Genomic DNA, 17,092 nt, shown 5'->3' on the forward strand with positions numbered 1-17,092 from the left:
TCACGGAGGACGTGGGGATGCAGGGGTTGCACTGTTATCTCCTCGTTGACGCACTATATTGCCCATAGTGTCACTGGAGGCTTCATATATGATCGATAGCCCCCCACCTACAGCACAGCTGGTATTCAGGAAAACCATTAGACAACAGAACATGGGACAGTCAGTTAGCTGCAAATTTAAAGCCGTTTATAACGACATGGTCACAGCCACTTTTAGCATTGGATTCCTATACAGTGCTTTACAGAACACAGGGATAAATGTTACCCATTGAGCGGCATCCAGTTTCAAAACTGAGAATGCAACATCTGGAAGGACACCTTTCAGGATGAAATTAGAGAAGACCACACAGTATGGAAGCACTGAATTTATTCATTAACACAGATCCCAAAGCAGTGGAGACACCTTCAACCCAACATGCATCTTTGAATTTAAAAAACTGAGCACAGAGGAAAACTGGTGGGGGGAGGGGCTGGGAGAAGGGTAAGAATACTCCAGATTTACTCCGACATTAAATTGCATCACCAGATTATGTCACACAACCAAAGTGTTTACTCTTTTCAAGCTCCTTGGAAAACACCAATAAATGTTAAACATCAGCACTGAGGTTAAAAATTTTACGAAAACCCTTTTCTCTCCTTTTCCCCTCCTTCCGCTCCACAGAAAAAAAGCTGCAGTTGTTTTTGCATAAGAGTGTGGTTTGCACCACCAGTTTTTGAGCAGCACACTGCCTCCTGCTGCTAGGAATCGGGGGCATGCTGACTCCGACTATTGCTTCTTGTCCCAAGCTGTGACTGGGCAATGTCCGCTAATGCACTCTGTATCTTCTCCAACAGCACGTCTCCCCGGTAAACAACTTCTTCCAGCCGAGCTGCAGCCTCATGGTTCTCCTCTTCCAGTTGACGCAAGCTCGCAGCCTAGATGTTGGGAGACACAGGGTTATCCCAGTATGGCAGGAATGTATACTGAATGCATTTACTCTATGAAAATATTTTAAAACCAGATGACTACACTCAAGCAGACACAAATTCAGGCTCCTCTATTAAACATAGCAAGTCAAGCTGGCATGGACTCGATGGGCTGAATGACCTCCTTCTGTGCTGTGAATGACTCTAAATAAGTGACTAAGTAGCACTCAGGGAGTGCTGCATTGTGGTGGTGCCGTTAGTTGAATGAGAGGTTAAACCAAGGCTCCTTCTGCCCTCTTAGGTGGTGATAAAATGATTCCACGGGACAAAGTAGGGAAGCTCTCAGTGTCCTGACCAATACTTATCCCTTAACCAACAAACTGCTGTTTGTGGGATCTTGATGCGTGCAAAACGGTTGCTGTATTTTCCACATTACAACAGTGACTACACTTCAAAAGTTCAATGGTGACATCCTGAAGTTGTGAAAGATGCTTTATAAATAGAAGTTCTTGCCTTCTGCGTTTCTTATTGTATTAACCTTTCTCCTGCAAGTGAAGTGGTTCGTTTCTGACATAATACAGCAATGGAAGTTGCATAATTTTAACTTTCACAACTTTTCTGCTTGGTTCCTTTTATGCAAAAATATTTCATTTATTGCATTTATATAATATTTAATGAAATATTTAATTTATTTATGGCAGTAGAGCTTGCAATTTATATAACATTATTTCTTGCATACTTACAATCCTCCTTGATCAATCTACAACCAGCTTATGGAAGTGCCTGGAACTTGCTGCCGGGGGAGGTGGTGGAAGCAGGAACGATAGAGACGTTTAAGAGGCATCTTGACAAATACATGAATAGGATGGGAATAGAGGGATACGGTCCCCGGAAATGCAGAAGGTTTTAGTTTAGGCAGGCATCAAGATTGGCGCAGGCTTGGAGGGCCGAATGACCTGTTCCTGTACTGTTCTTTGTTCTATACTGAACACATGCAGAACTGCCATAGCATTGCTAATATTCAGTCTGCTGTCCTTGTTGGTCCCACATTTAAACTTCAGCTTATCTGAAACGCTGCTGCCCATAGCATAATTTGCAACAAGTCCTGTTCACCCTTTACCTATGTTAGCGCCCAGTCCAGGAAAACCTCAATTTTAAAATACTCTTCCTAGTTTTCAAAACCTTCCATGGCTTCAATGAAAATTTTTTTTTAAAAACTTGTAAAAAATGCCATGATTTTTCACCTGATTTTCTTGCAGCAGTGCCCTGGAGATTAATCTTTAACTCTTGGAGACTTAAGGGCAGTCCCACAAAATTGACAATGATTTTTTTGTCATTCTTTCATGGGTTGTGGGCATCGCCAGCAAGGACAGCATTTATTACCCATCCCCAATTGCCCTTGAGAAGGTGGTGGTGAGCTGCCTTCTTGAACAGCTGCAGTCCATGTGGGGTAGGTACACCCACAGTGCTGTTAGGAAGGGAGTTCCAGGATTTTGACCCAGCAACAGCGAAGGAACGGCAATATAGTGTCATCAGGATGGTGAGAGACTTACAGGGGGAACTGCAGGTTGTGGTGTTCCCATGCATCTGCTGCCCTTGTCCTTCTAATTACCTAGAGTAGATTCTCTGTGCAAACAGGAGTTCAAGACTATTCAAAACACGACTTCCTGAATCATGGACCAGAATAGGGTTAATTTCTACAAGCTATGACAAAACTGTTTTCTTTTAAAGGCATAGTTACCAAGTTTCTGTAAAAAACTAAAATTTAGACAGCCGTTTTAATTGCCTCAAATAAAAGAGCACTCTGCAGGCTGTGAAGGGTGCGAAATAGATTTCGGTCTCCCATGCTGTCATACATTTTCCTAACTGACACCTCAGTAACAGCACAGATTGCTCTGTAATCCAAACTATTTAACAGGAAAATAATTTACAGTTTCCATGGCAAATAAGTAAATATTTGTGGTACTGAGACTCTAAACTGATCATCAGTTTACAAGTGATAATCAATTACAATCTAGCACATTAATAAAAGGCACTTGTAAGTGTTTTATTGGGTGATTCAAGGAAGAACCTATTTATATATAGCACCTTGAATCAGGTCTAAAAAGTCACAGAGCACTTTTGAAGTGCAGTAACAATTACCATGTAGGTACGGGTCAGTGATTTTGCTCACACCAAGGTCCCACAATCAGGTAATTTACTTTTTTTGGTGGCAGTCGGATAGAACAAATTGAGCACTTGATGCAATGAATTACTTTTGGGGCACAGTGACTGCTATCAGCAATGACAGGAGCCATTCCATAACAACAAAACTCCAGTCCCTGCACAGAGAGCCAACAGGAGCTAGTACTTTTGTTTCATTCTTTTTCTCAAGAACCACACAGAATCAGGCTAGAGAGCATCCTGTTTCTCTTCAGTTACTGGCACAAGATCTTTGAACATCCACTGAACAAGTGGACAGAAGCTTGGTTTATACAACTTAGCTGAAGAGACTGTCATGGTACAAATACTTTTTTGTAAAATTTGTGCCTTTTCCCAAAATAAATCACCATCTTACAAAATCATTCTTAATTTTACACAATGTTATGTCGATAACGGTAGTAAGTGGAGGCATGGGGCCTATTAGGGATAGAGAGGACAATATCTGCTTAGAGGTGCAGGGCAAGGCTAATACACTTAATGAGTACTTTGTATCAGTGCTCATTAAGGAAATGGAGGCTGACAAAGTATCAGTAGAAGCTGGGAGAGTAGAGGCAATGGATAGGATAAAAAGGAGGGGGTTGGGGGGAGGGGTAGGTAGTAAAATGGCTGGCTATGCTTAGGGTAGATATGTTACCTGCCTGGATCGTTTGCATCCCAGCTTGCTAAAGGAAGTGCAGATGGAGATAGCAGAAGGGCTTGCCATAATCTTCCAATCTTCCCTGGATACAGGGGAGGTACCAGAGGATTGGAGAGCAGCAAGTAGAGTTATAAAGCACAGAAACAGGCTCTTCGACCCACAGTGTCCATGCCGGCCATCAAGCACCTATCTATTCTAATCCCATTTTCTAGCACTTGGCCCATTGCCTTGTATGCTATGGCGTTTCAAGTGCTCATCTAAATGCTACTCAAATGTTGTGAGGGTTGCTACCTCTACCATCCCTTCAGGCAGTGTGTTCCAGATTCCAGCCATCCACTAGGTGAAATTTTTTTTCCTCAAATCCCCTCTAAACCTCCTGCCCCTTACCTTAAATCGATGCCCCCTGGTTAATGACCCCTCTGCTAAGGGAAAAAGTTTCTTCCTATCTATCCTATCAATGCCCTTCATAATTTTGTATACGTCAATCAGGTCTCCCCTCAGCCTTTACTGCTCTAAGGAAAACAACCCCAGCCAATCCAGTCTCAACTGAGATGCTCAAGCCCAGGCAACATCCTGGTGAATATCCTCTGCACCCTCTCCAGTGCAATCACATCCTTCCTATAGTGTGACAACCAGAACTGTACCCAGTACTCCAGCTGTGGCCTAACTAGCGTTTTATACAGCTCCATCATAACCTCTAAAATAAAAGCAAAATACTGCGGATGCTGGAAATCTGAAACAAAAACAAGAAATGCTGGAATCACTCAGCAGGTCTGGCAGCATCTGTGGAAAGAGAAGCAGAGTTAACGTTTCGGGTCAGTGACCCTTCCCAGAGTTCCGAAGAAGGGTCACTGACCCGAAACGTTAACTCTGCTTCTCTTTCCACAGATGCTGCCAGACCTGCTGAGTGATTCCAGCATTTTGTGTTTTGGTCCATCATAACCTCCCTGCTCTTATATTCTATGCCTCAGCTAATAAAGGCAAATATCCCACATGCCTTCCTAACCACCTTATCTACTTGTGCTGCTGCCTTCAGTGATCTATGGACAAGTAAACCAAGGTCCCTCTGAACTTCCTAGGGTCCTACCATCCATTGTATATTCCCTTGCCTTGTTAATCCTCCCAAAATGCATCACCTCACACTTCTCAGGATTAAATTCCATTTGTCACTGCTCTGCTCATCTTACCAGACCATCCATATCGCCCTGTAATCTAAGGCTTTCCTCCTCACTATCTGCGACACCACCAATTTTCGTGTCATCTGCGAACTTACTGATCATACCTCCTATATTCACGTCTAAATCATTAATGTACACTACAAACAGCAGGGGTCCCAGCACCAATCCCTGCGGTCCACCACTGGTCACAGGCTTCCACTCGCAAAAACAACTCTCGACCATCACCCTTTGCCTCCTACCACTAAGCCAATTTTGGATCCAATTTGCCAAATTGCCCTGAATCCCATGGGCTCTTACCTTCTTAACCAATCTCCCATGCGGGACCTTATCAAAAGCCATACTGAAGTCCATGTAGACTACATCAACTGATTTACCCTCATCTACACACCTAGTCACCTCCTCAAAAAATTCAATCATCAAGTTAGTTAGACATGATCTCCCCCTGACAAAGCCATGCTGACTGTCCCTGATTAATCCCTGCCTCTCCAAGTGGAGATTAATCCTGTCCCTCAGAAATTTTTCCAATAGTTTCCCTACCACTAATGTTAGACTCATTGGCCTGTAATTACCTGCTTTATCCCTGCTACCCTTCTTGAATAATGGTACCACATTCGTTGTCCTGCAGTCCTCTGGCACTTCTCCTGTGGCCAGAGAGGATTTGAAAATTTGTGTCAGAGCCCCTGCTATAATTTATCCACTTTTAAACCTGCTAAAACCACTAATACCTCCTCCCTTTCAATACCAATTTGTTCAAGTACATCACAATCCCCCTCCCTGACCTCTACACCTACATCGTCCTTCTCTATAGGGAACACAGATGAAAAACAATCATTTAAAACCTCACCTGCACCCTCCAGCTCCACATACAGATTGACACTTTGGTCCTTAATGGGTCCTACTCTTTCCCTTAATATACTTATAAAACGCCTTGGGATTTTCCTTTATCTTGCCCACCAGAGTTTTTCATGCCCCCTCTTCGCTTTCCTAATTACTTTAAGTACCCCCCTAAACTTTCGAAACTCTTCAAAGGCCTTTGCTGTTTTCAGCACTCTGAATCTGCCAGCAGGTTCCTTTTTTTTCCTTTCTGCTCCTCTCTATCCCTTGACATCCAGGGTTCCCTGGACTTGTTGGTCCTACCCTTCACCTTTACGGGAACATGTTGGCCCTGAACTCCATTTCCTGACTCCCACTGGTCTGATATAGACTGTCCTACAAGTAGCTGCTCGCAGTCCACTTTGGCCAGATCCTGTTTTATCATATTGAAATCTTTATTTCCAGTCCATCTTTGTCCTTTTCCATAACTACCTTAAATCTTAGTTATGGTCACTATCCCCAAAATGCTCCCCTACTGACATTTCTACCACTTGTCTGGCTTCATTTCCTAAGATTAAGTCCAGTACTGCCCCTTCTCTTGTAGGACTTTCTCCGTACTGGCTCAAAAAGCTCTCACGGATGCACTTGAAGAATTCCGCCCCCTTTAAGCCTTTTGCATTAAGACTATCCCAGTTAATATTGGGGAAGTTGAAGTGCCCAACTATCATTACCCAATTATTTTTACACCTTTCAGATTTGCCTACATATCTGCACCTCTATCTCTCCCAGACTGGAGGCCTGCAGTACACTCCCAAAGTTTTACCCATATATCCTTATTTGAGGAACCCAAGATATCATCCCTCCTTACTGCAGTAATTGACTCCTTGATCAATAGTGCAAAGCCACATCCTCTTTTACACAGCACCCCCCATCACGCCTGAAGATTCTATACCCTGGATTAAGCTGCTAGTCCTGCCCTTCCCTCAACCATGTCTCTGACAGCAATATTATTATATTCCCATGTATTAATGCCCTCAATTCATCTGCCTTACCTGCAAGACTCTTTGCGTCAAAATAGAGGCAGTCCAGACTTGTATTATTCGCTTGTGCTTCAACAGGTCTACATTTGCTCTGCCTTCCAGACTGACTTGGTTTCTCTTCTATACTTGGCTGAGCATCACCCCCTATTGTACCTCCACTCTGTATCCCAACCCCCTGCCAAATTAGTTTAAATCCCCCCCCCCCCCACTCCCCCCCAACAGAACAAGCAAGCCTCCCTGTAAGGATGTTGGTCCAGTTCTGGTTCAGGTGCAACTCATCTGACTTGTACAGGTCCCACCTTCGCAAGAAACAGAACCAGTGATCCAGGAAACTAAAGCCTTTCCTCCTGCACCATCTCTTCAGCCACACATTCATCTGCTCTATCCTCCTATTCCTATATTCACTCACACATGGCACCAGGAGTAATTCAGAGATTACAACCTTTGAGGTCCTGCTTTTTAATCTGCTACCTAGCTCCCCAAATTCTTGTTGTAGGCCCTCATCCCTCTTTCTACCCATGTCATTGGTACCAATGTGAACCACGACCTCTGACTGTTCACCCTCCCCCTTCAGAATGTCCTGCAGCCACTCAGTGACATCCTTGACCCTAGCACCAGGGAGGCAACATACCATCCTGGAGTTACATCTGCAGCCACAGAAACGCCTATCTGTACCCCTTACGATAGAATCCCCTATCACTATAGTTCTCCCATTCTTTTTCCTCCCTTCCTGTGCAGCTGAGCCACCCTTGGTGCCACAGACTTGGCTCTTGCTGCATTCCCGAGAAGCTGCCTCCCCCAAAGGTATTCAAAGCAGAAAATCTGTTAGAAAGGGAGATGGACCCAGGGGACTCCTGCACTACCTGCCTAGTTCTTTTACTCTGCCTCGTGGTCATCCATTCCCTTTCTGCCTGAGCAGTCTTTACCTGCAGTGTGACCACCTCCCTGTACATGCTATCTACGATGATCTCAGCCTCGCGATACTCCAGCATCCCCAGCCACTGCTCCAGATCTGAAATGCGGATTTTGAGTAGCTGCAGCTGGAGACACTTCCTGCACACTTGTTCGCCCTGGACACTGGAAGTATCCCCGATTTCCCACAAATATGACACCCTTATCCAAGAAATAGTGTAAGGACAGTCACAAGAACACAAGAAATAGAAGTAGACCACATGGCCCATTGAACATGCTCTACCATTCAATACAATCATGGTTGATCTTGGGCTTCAATTCCACTTTCCTGCCCGCTCCCCATATCCTTTAATTCCCTGTGAGACAAAAAAAAATCTATCCCAGTCTTAAATGTATTCAATGATGGAGCATTCACAACCCTCTGGGATAGAGAATTACAAAGATTCACTACCCTCTGAGTGTAGTAATTTCTCCTCATCTCAGTCCTGAATGATTGGCCCCTTATCCTGAGACTGTGCCCTCCTGTTCTAGAGTTCCTGACCAGTGGGAACAATCTCTCAGCTTCTACCCTATCAAGCCCTTTCAGAATCTTGCATGTCTCAATTAGATCGCCTCTCATTCTTCAAAACTCCAGAGAATATTGGCCCAATTTACTCAGCCTCTCATCACAGGACAATCCCCTCATCCCAGGGACCAATTTAGTAAATCTTCACTGCACCACCTCCAGTGCAAATATATCCTTTCTTAAATGTGGAGACTAAAACTGCACACAGTATTTTAGGCGTGGTATCACCAATGCCCTGTACAATTTTAGTAAGACTTCTTTATTCCTGTACTCCAATCCCCTTGCAATAAAGGCCAACATGCCATTTGCCTTCCTAATAACCTGCTGCACCTGCAGGTTAACTTTCTGCATTCCTTGTAAGAGTACCCCCAAATCTCTCTGATCAACACTTACCAGTCTCACACCTTTAAAATATTCTGCTTTTCTATTTTTACAATCAAATTGAACAAATTCAAACACATGGGATCCAGGGTGAGCTAGCAAACTGGATATAAAATTGGCTTGGTGATAGGAGGCGGAGGGTGGTAGCAGAGGGTTGTTTTTCAGATTGGAGGCCGGTGACCAGCGGTGTGCCGCAGGGATCGGTGCTGGGCTCTCTGTTGTTTGTCATATATACTAATGACTTGGATGTGAATGTAGGGGGCATGATTAGTAAGCTTGCAGATGAACACCAAAACTGGTGGTATACTGGACAGTGAAGAAGGTTGTCTAAGGTTACAACAGGATATAGATAAACTGGGAAAGTGGGCAAGGGATTGGCAAATGGAATTTAATGTAGACAAGTGTGAAGTGATGCATTTTGGGAAGTTAAACCAGGGCAGGACATATACAGTGAATGGCAGGGCACTGGGGAGTGTTGTTGAGCAGAGAGACCTTGGGGTGCAAGTACATAGTTCCCTGAAAGTGGCAACACAGGTAGACAGGGTGGTGAAGAAGGCATATGGCATGCTTGCCTTCATCGGCCGAGGCATTGAGTACAAGAGTTGGGACGTCATGTTACAGTTGTGCATAACGTTGGTTAGGCCGCATTTGGGGTACTGTGTGCAGTTCTGGTCGCCGCACCACAGCAAAGATGTGATTAAGCTAGAGAGGGTGCAGAAACGATTCACAAGGATGTTGCCTGGTTTGGAGGGCTTGAGTTATAAAGAGAGATTGGATCGGCTGGGTCTGTTTTCCCTGGAGCGAAGGAGGCCGAGAGGAGACATGATAGAGATATATAAAATTATGAGAGGCATAGATAGGGTAGATAGCCAGAGTCTGTTTCCCATGGTAGGAGTGACTAAAACTAGAGGGCATAGATTTAAAGTGAGAGGGAGGAGGTTTAAAGGGGATCAAAGGGGTACATTTTTCACACAAAGAATGGTGGTATCTGGAATGAGCTGCCTGACGAGGTGGTGGAGGCAGGAACAGTAGCAACATTTAAGAGGCATCTGGACAGGTACTTGAATGAGCAAGGCATAGAGGGATATAGAATTAATGCAGGTAGGTGGGATTAATATAGATAGGCATTATGCTCGGCATGAATGCGGTGGGCCGAAGGGCCTGTTTCTCTGCTGTATGACTAACTTCACACTTCCCTGCATCATACTCCATTTGCCGTCTTGTTGCCCACTCACTTAACCGGTCTATATCTTTGCATCCTCCCCACAGCTCACCTTTCCACTGAAGTTTGTATCTAAGTTTGCTGATGATACATTGCTTTCTGTCTCTCTTCCTCCAAGTCATTAATATGGAATGTAAATAGCTGAGACCCCACCACTGATCCTTGCAGCACCCCACTATACACTGCCTGCCAACTTAAAAATGCCCCATTTATGCCCACTCTCTGCTTCCTGTCTGTTAATCAATCCTCTATCCACGCGATATATTATCCCCAACACCTTATCTTGCCCATTAATCTTTCGTGCAGCACCTTGCCGAATGCCTTTTGAAAATCCAGGTATACTACATTGTTACGACCGACCGCTCAAGACAAAACCTCCAATCAAAATATGTGATTCTGATAGTGCATTTCTCCTACTAGTCAATTCAGTCTCGTCCTTCCACAGATCGCCTAACATATCACTTTAAACTTTCCAAATTAAAAGAAAACCACAGACAAATTGAACCATCTATTAACTCCTGAATGAGCCTAACCAAACCAGGTGTCTTTAGATCAACAAATTAACTGTTTAATTAGAAAGACTAAATTCTTAAACACTACTAAGATATAAATAACATTTAAAAAAAAAGTTCTTGCAGATTTTCACTCCTGAAGTGGAATCTTCCAACGTGGAACAGTCCAAGGTTGCTTGTCGTCCTCGCAGCCCCATCCGATGGGGAAAAAAAGGTTCTCCAACTGGAGGACAGTTCAACGACGAACACAGCAATTACAGTTCAGTAGTTAAAGTAATTGGTTATTTTCCTTTCAAGAAATTAATCTGGCTTGACTTGTCAGAATTCTGAGAGTATAATAAATAGGGTTTAAAACAGACAGAAGGAGAGCTCTCTCTTATTTCCTTCAGTATATGCTGGCAGACAATCTGTGTGTCTCTGTCTGTTAGACAGTCTGTTTCCACTAAAAGCCAGTTCAAAAATGTAATGGCAACATTGTATATTTTATCCTTGATCTCCAAATGACTGTTGCCGGGTAACCAGGATGTATTCTTTGAAGCTGGTTGGTTCCCTCTCCGTATGGATGTATCCAACAGCAACCAAAATGCATCATCTTAATAATTCCTGAGGCTTGCTAGCTAGTTCTTAAAACAGTACTGATCCTTTAACAGCCTTAAAGGCACACCGGATACTTCCCAGAAAAGAAAAAAAAACTACAGGATCATAACATCTACTAGTTCCCCTTTATCTACCGTACTAGTTACATCCTCAAAATACTCTAATACATTTGTCAAACAGGGTCTCCCTTTAGTAAAACCATGCTGACTTGTTCTAATAATACCAAGCTTTTCCAAGTGCAATGTTAAGACCTCTTTGATCATAGTTGCCAACATCTTCCTAACGACTGACGTTAGGCTAACTAGCCTACAGTTCACAGTTTTCTCTCTACTTTTTTTTTAGTTTCGGTGACTGCAGCTTTGATAGCAACGGAGGTGCGTGAACGGGCTTACAGCTGTGAAGTCAATTTCAGTGTAAGTTTAAAAGTGAATTCCCTTTTGTTTTCGGAGGACCAGGGGACTGCTGGGCAAGGAAAAAGGTATATATTTGCGTGGTTCAAAATCTCTTTCTTTTAGTTTTGGTGACTGCAGCTTTGATAGCAACGGAGGTGCGTGAACGGGCTTACAGCTGTGAAGTCAATTTCAGTTTTCGGTGACTGCAGCTTTGATAGCAACGGAGGTGCATGAACGGGCTTACAGCTGTGAAGTCAATTTCAGTTTTCGGTGACTGCAGCTTTGATAGCAACGGAGGTGCATGAACGGGCTTACAGCTGTGAAGTCAATTTCAGTTTTCGGTGACTGCAGCTTTGATAGCAACGGAGGTGCGTGAACGGGCTTACTGCTGTGAAGTCAATTTCAGTGTAAGTTTAAAAGTGAATTCCCTTTTGTTTTCGGAGGATCAGGGGACTGCTGGGTAAGGAAAAAGGTATATATTTGTGTGGTGGCTGTACCCGAGACACTACACGTGTAGTGTCTCCCACCCACCCTCCTCCTCTAACCAAAAAAAAGGATTCTGGTGTGTTGATAAGGTAAGCTTTTTATTTAGGAAGTTCTGTCCGTTGGATTGCTAACCTAACAAGTTTTGACTTTTTGTTTTTTTGGTTTTTCAGTAGATTTGTTGGGAATTTGGAATAGTGGGAATGGAGGTTAAGGCAGTTGTATGTTCCTCCTGCAGAATGTGGGAGGTAAGGGTCGCCAAGAGTGTCCCTGCTGACTGCATCTGTGGGAAGTGCACCCAACTCCAGCTCCTCGAGAACCGCGTTAGGGAACTGGAGCTGGAGCTGGATGAACTTCGGATCATTCGGGAGGCGGAGGAGGTTATTGAGAGGAGTTATGGGGAGGTAGTCACACCTCAGGTAAAAGAAGTAGGTAGATGGGTTACCGTCAGGGGAAGGAGAGGGAACCAGCAGGCAGTGCAGGGATCCCCTGTGGCCGTTTCCCTCAACAACAGGTATACCGTTTTGGATACTGTTGCGGGGGACGGCTTACCAGGGGTAAGCAATGGGGTACAGGTATCTGGCACAGATTCTGTCCCTGTTGCTCAGAAGGGAAGGGGGAAGAGGAGCAGAACATTAGTCATTGGGGACTCCATAGTTAGGGGAACTAACTGTTCTGTGGGAACGAGAGAGACTCACGGTTGGTATGTTGCCTCCCAGGTGCCAGGGTTCGTGATGTCTCGGATCGTGTTTTTGGGATCCTTAATGGGGAGGGGGAGCAGCCCCAAGTCGTGGTCCACATAGGCACCAACGACATAGGTAGGAAGAGAGATGGGGATTTAAGACAGAAATTCAGGGAGCTAGGGTGGAAGCTTAGAGCGAGAACAATCAGAGTTGTTATCTCTGGGTTGTTGCCCGTGCCACGTGATAGCGAAGCGAGGAATAGGGAGAGAGAGGAGTTGAACACGTGGCTGCAGGGATGGTGCAGGAGGGAGGGTTTTGGTTTCCTGGATAATTGGGGCTCTTTCTGGGGTAGGTGGGACCTCTACAAACAGGATAGTCTTCACCTGAACCAGAGGGGTACCAATATCTTGGGGGGGAGGTTTGCTAGTGCTCTTCGGGGGGGTTTAAACTAATTCAGCAGGGGAATGGGAACCTAAATTGTAGTGCCAGTGTACAGGATGTTGAGAGTAGTGAGGTCAGGGATATGGTTACAAGGACGCAAGAGGGCACTGGCAAGCAAGAACCTGGTTTAAAGTGTGTCTATTTCAACGCCAGGAGCATTCGGAATAAGGTGGGTGAGCTTGCAGCATGGGTTGGTACCTGGGATCTCGATGTTGTGGCCACTTCGGAGACATGGGTAGAGCAGGGGCAGGAATGGATGTTGCAGATTCCGGGATTTAGATGTTTCAGTAAGAACAGAGAAGATGGTAAAAGAGGGGGGGGTGTGGCATTGTTAATCAAGGAGAGTATTACAGCGACAGAAAGGACGTTTGAGGACTCGTCTACTGAGGTAGTATGGGCCGAGGTTAGAAACAGGAGAGGTGAGGTCACCCTGTTGGGAGTCTTTTATAGACCTCCGAATAGTTCCAGAGATGTAGAGGAAAGGATAGCGAAGATGATTCTCGACAGGGGCGAGAGTAACAGGGTAGTTGTTATGGGGGACTTTAACTTTCCAAATATCGACTGGAAATACAAAAGTTCGAGTACTTTAGATGGGTCAGTTTTTGTCCAGTGTGTGCAGGAGGGTTTTCTGACACAGTATGTAGACAGGCCAACCAGGGGCGATGCCACATTGGATTTGGTACTGGGAAATGAACCCGGCCAGGTGTTAGATTTAGATGTAGGTGAGCACTTTGGTGATAGTGATCACAATTCGGTTAGGTTTACCTTAGCGATGGGCAGGGACAGGTATATACCGCAGGGCAAGAATTATAACTGGGGGAAAGGAAATTATGATGCGATTAGGCAAGATTTAGGATGCGTAGGATGGGGAAGGAAACTGCAGGGGATGGGAACAATCGAAATGTGGAGCTTATTCAAGGAGCAGCTACTGCGTGTCCTTGATAAGTATGTACCTGTGAGGCAAGGAGGAAGTTGTCGTGCGAGGGAGCCGTGGTTTACTAAAGAAGTTGAAGCGCTTGTCAAGAGGAAGAAGGCGGCTTATGTTAGGATGAGACGTGAAGGCTCAGTTAGGGCGCTTGAGAGCTACAAGCTAGCCAGGAAGGATCTAAAGGGAGAGCTAAGAAGAGCAAGGAGAGGACACGAGAAGTCATTGGTGGATAGGATCAGGGAAAACCCTAAGGCTTTCTATAGGTATATCAGGAATAAAAGAATGACTAGAGTTAGATTAGGGCCAATCAAGGATAGTAGTGGGAAGTTGTGTGTGGAATCAGAGGAGATAGGGGAAGTGTTAAATGAATATTTTGCATCAGTATTTACAGTAGAGAAAGAAAATGTTGTTGAGAAGACCGAGATTCAGGCTACGAGGCTAGATGGGATTGAGGTTCAAAAGGAGGAGGTGTTAGCAATTTTGGAAAGTGTGAAAATAGATAAGTCCCCTGGGCCAGATGGGATTTATCCTAGGATTCTCTGGGAAGCTAGGGAGGAGATTGCAGAGCCTTTGTCCTTGATCTTTATGTCGTCATTGTCGACAGGAATAGTGCCGGAAGACTGGAGGATCGCAAATGTTGTCCCCTTGTTCAAGAAGGAGAGTAGAGACAGCCCTGGTAATTATAGACCGGTGAGCCTTACTTCGGTTGTGGGTAAAATGTTGGAAAAGGTTATAAGAGATAGGATTTATAATCATCTTGAAAAGAATAAGTTCATTAGAGATAGTCAGCACGGTTTTGTGACGGGTAGGTCGTGCCTCACAAACCTTATTGAGTTTTTCGAGAAGGTGACCAAACAGGTGGATGAGGGTAAAGCAGTGGATGAGGGTAAAGCAGTGGATGTGGTGTATATGGATTTCAGTAAGGCGTTTGATAAGGTTCCCCACGGTAGGCTATTGCAGAAAATACGGAAGTATGGGGTTGAAGGTGATTTAGAGCTTTGGATCAGAAATTGGCTAGCTGAAAGAAGACAGAGGGTGGTGGTTGATGGCAAATGTTCATCCTGGAGTTTAGTTACTAGTGGTGTACCGCAAGGATCTGTTTTGGGGCCACTGCTGTTTGTCATTTTTATAAATGACCTGGAAGAGGGTGTAGAAGGGTGGGTTAGTAAATTTGCAGATGACACTAAGGTCGGTGGAGTTGTGGATAGTGCCGAAGGATGTTGTAGGGTACAGAGGGACATAGATAGGCTGCAGAGCTGGGCTGAGAGATGGCAAATGGAGTTTAATGCGGAAAAGTGTGAGGTGATTCACTTTGGAAGGAGTAACAGGAATGCAGAGTACTGGGCTAATGGGAAGATTCTTGGTAGTGTAGATGAACAGAGAGATCTTGGTGTCTATGTGCATAAATCCCTGAAGGTTGCTACCCAGGTTAATAGGGCTGTTAAGAAGGCATATGGTGTGTTAGCTTTTATTAGTAGGGGGGTCGAGTTTCGGAGCCACGAGGTCATGCTGCAGCTGTACAAAACTCTGGTGAGACTGCACCTGGAGTATTGCGTGCAGTTCTGGTCACCGCATTATAGGAAGGATGTGGAAGCTATGGAAAGGGTGCAGAGGAGATTTACTAGGATGTTGCCTGGTATGGAGGGAAGGTCTTACGAGGAAAGGCTGAGGGACTTGAGGTTGTTTTCGTTGGAGAGAAGGAGGAGGAGAGGTGACTTAATAGAGACATATAAGATAATCAGAGGGTTAGATAGGGTGGATAGTGAGCGTCTTTTTCCTCGGATGGTGATGGCAAACACGAGGGGACATAGCTTCAAGTTGAGGGGTGATAGATATAGGACAGATGTGAGAGGTGGTTTCTTTACTCAGAGAGTAGTAAGGGCGTGGAACGCCCTGCCTGCAACAGTAGTAGACTCGCCAACTTTAAGGGCATTTAAGTGGACATTGGATAGACATATGGATGAAAATGGAATAGTGTAGGTCAGATGGTTTCACAGGTCGGCGCAACATCGAGGGCCGAAGGGCCTGTACTGCGCTGTAATGTTCTAATTCTAATTCTCTACCTCCTTTCTTGAAAAGTGGCGTAACATTTACCAACTTCCAATTTGACGGGACCATTCCTGAATCTAAGAAATTCTGGAAAATCATAGCCAGTGCATCCACTGTCTCTGCAGCTATCTCTTTTAGAACTCTTGGATGTAGGCCATCTGGTCCTGGGAACTTGTCAGATTTTAGTCCCTCAAGTTTCTCCAATACTTTTTCTCAGCTGATATCAATATCCTTAATTTCCTCACTGTTTCTAGCCCCTAGGTTACTGCCCATTTCTGGTATGGACAGTCCTAGCAACTACAGGCCAGTTAGTTTATCATTGGTGGGTAAGATTTTAGAAAATATAATCAGGGAAAATATTAATGGACACTTAGAGAGGTTTGAGTTAAAGATAGTCAGCATGGATTTGTAAAAGACAGATCATGTTTGACTAATATCATTGAATTTTTTTGATGAAGTAACAGCGAAGGTTGATGAAGGGAATGCAGTGGATGTTGTTTATGTGGATTTTAAGAAAGCGTTTGATAAGGTATTATATAAAAGGCTGGTTAACAAAACTGAGGCTCATGGAATAGGAGGATCAGTGTCAAATTGGATAAAAGAAATTGGCTTATGGACAGAAAACAGTGAGTCATAGTAAATGGTTGCTTTTCAGACTGGGGGATAGTAGACAGTGGTGTTCCCAAGGCGGAGTGCTGGGACCATTGCTTTTTCTGCTATATATAAATGATTTGGATCTTGGAATACAGAGTAGAATCTCAAATTTTTCTGACAACACCAAACTTGAAGGTGCAGCAAACAGTGAGGACGATATGAACTGCCTGCAACAGGACACAGATAGTCTAGCAGAATGGGCAGAGAGGTGGCAGATGGAATTGAATACCGAGAAGTGTGAGGTAATGCATTTTAGCAGAAGGGATAGGGAAAGGTAATTTACAACTGTGCCATTAAGTAAATTAGAGTGTACAGGAACAAAGGGACCTGGGGATGTATGTGCATTGATCTTTGAAGGTGGCAGGACATATTGAGAGAGTAGTTAACAAAGCATATGGGATCTTGGGCTTCATAAATAAAGGCATAGAGTATAAAAGCAGGGAAGTTATGCTGAACCTTTATAAAGCTCTGGTTAGGCTCCAACTGGAGTACTGCGTC

The 17,092-nt window shown here is 44.4% G+C and overlaps 1 protein-coding gene across 1 annotated transcript in view; it reads right to left on the minus strand.

The window, feature by feature from the left end:
• Positions 1-349: 349 nt before the first annotated feature.
• The window catches only part of med21 (mediator complex subunit 21), a 31,832-nt gene continuing 15,089 nt past the window's right edge, over positions 350-17,092 (minus strand). Inside the window, exon 4 of the mRNA XM_068050170.1 lies at positions 350-914. Coding sequence (XP_067906271.1) covers positions 738-914 — 177 coding nt within the window. The 3' untranslated portion in view covers positions 350-737. The remainder of the gene's footprint in view (positions 915-17,092) is intronic.

Source organism: Heterodontus francisci, chromosome 18 (genome assembly GCF_036365525.1).
Source record: "Heterodontus francisci isolate sHetFra1 chromosome 18, sHetFra1.hap1, whole genome shotgun sequence".
Lineage (NCBI taxonomy): Eukaryota > Metazoa > Chordata > Chondrichthyes > Heterodontiformes > Heterodontidae > Heterodontus > Heterodontus francisci.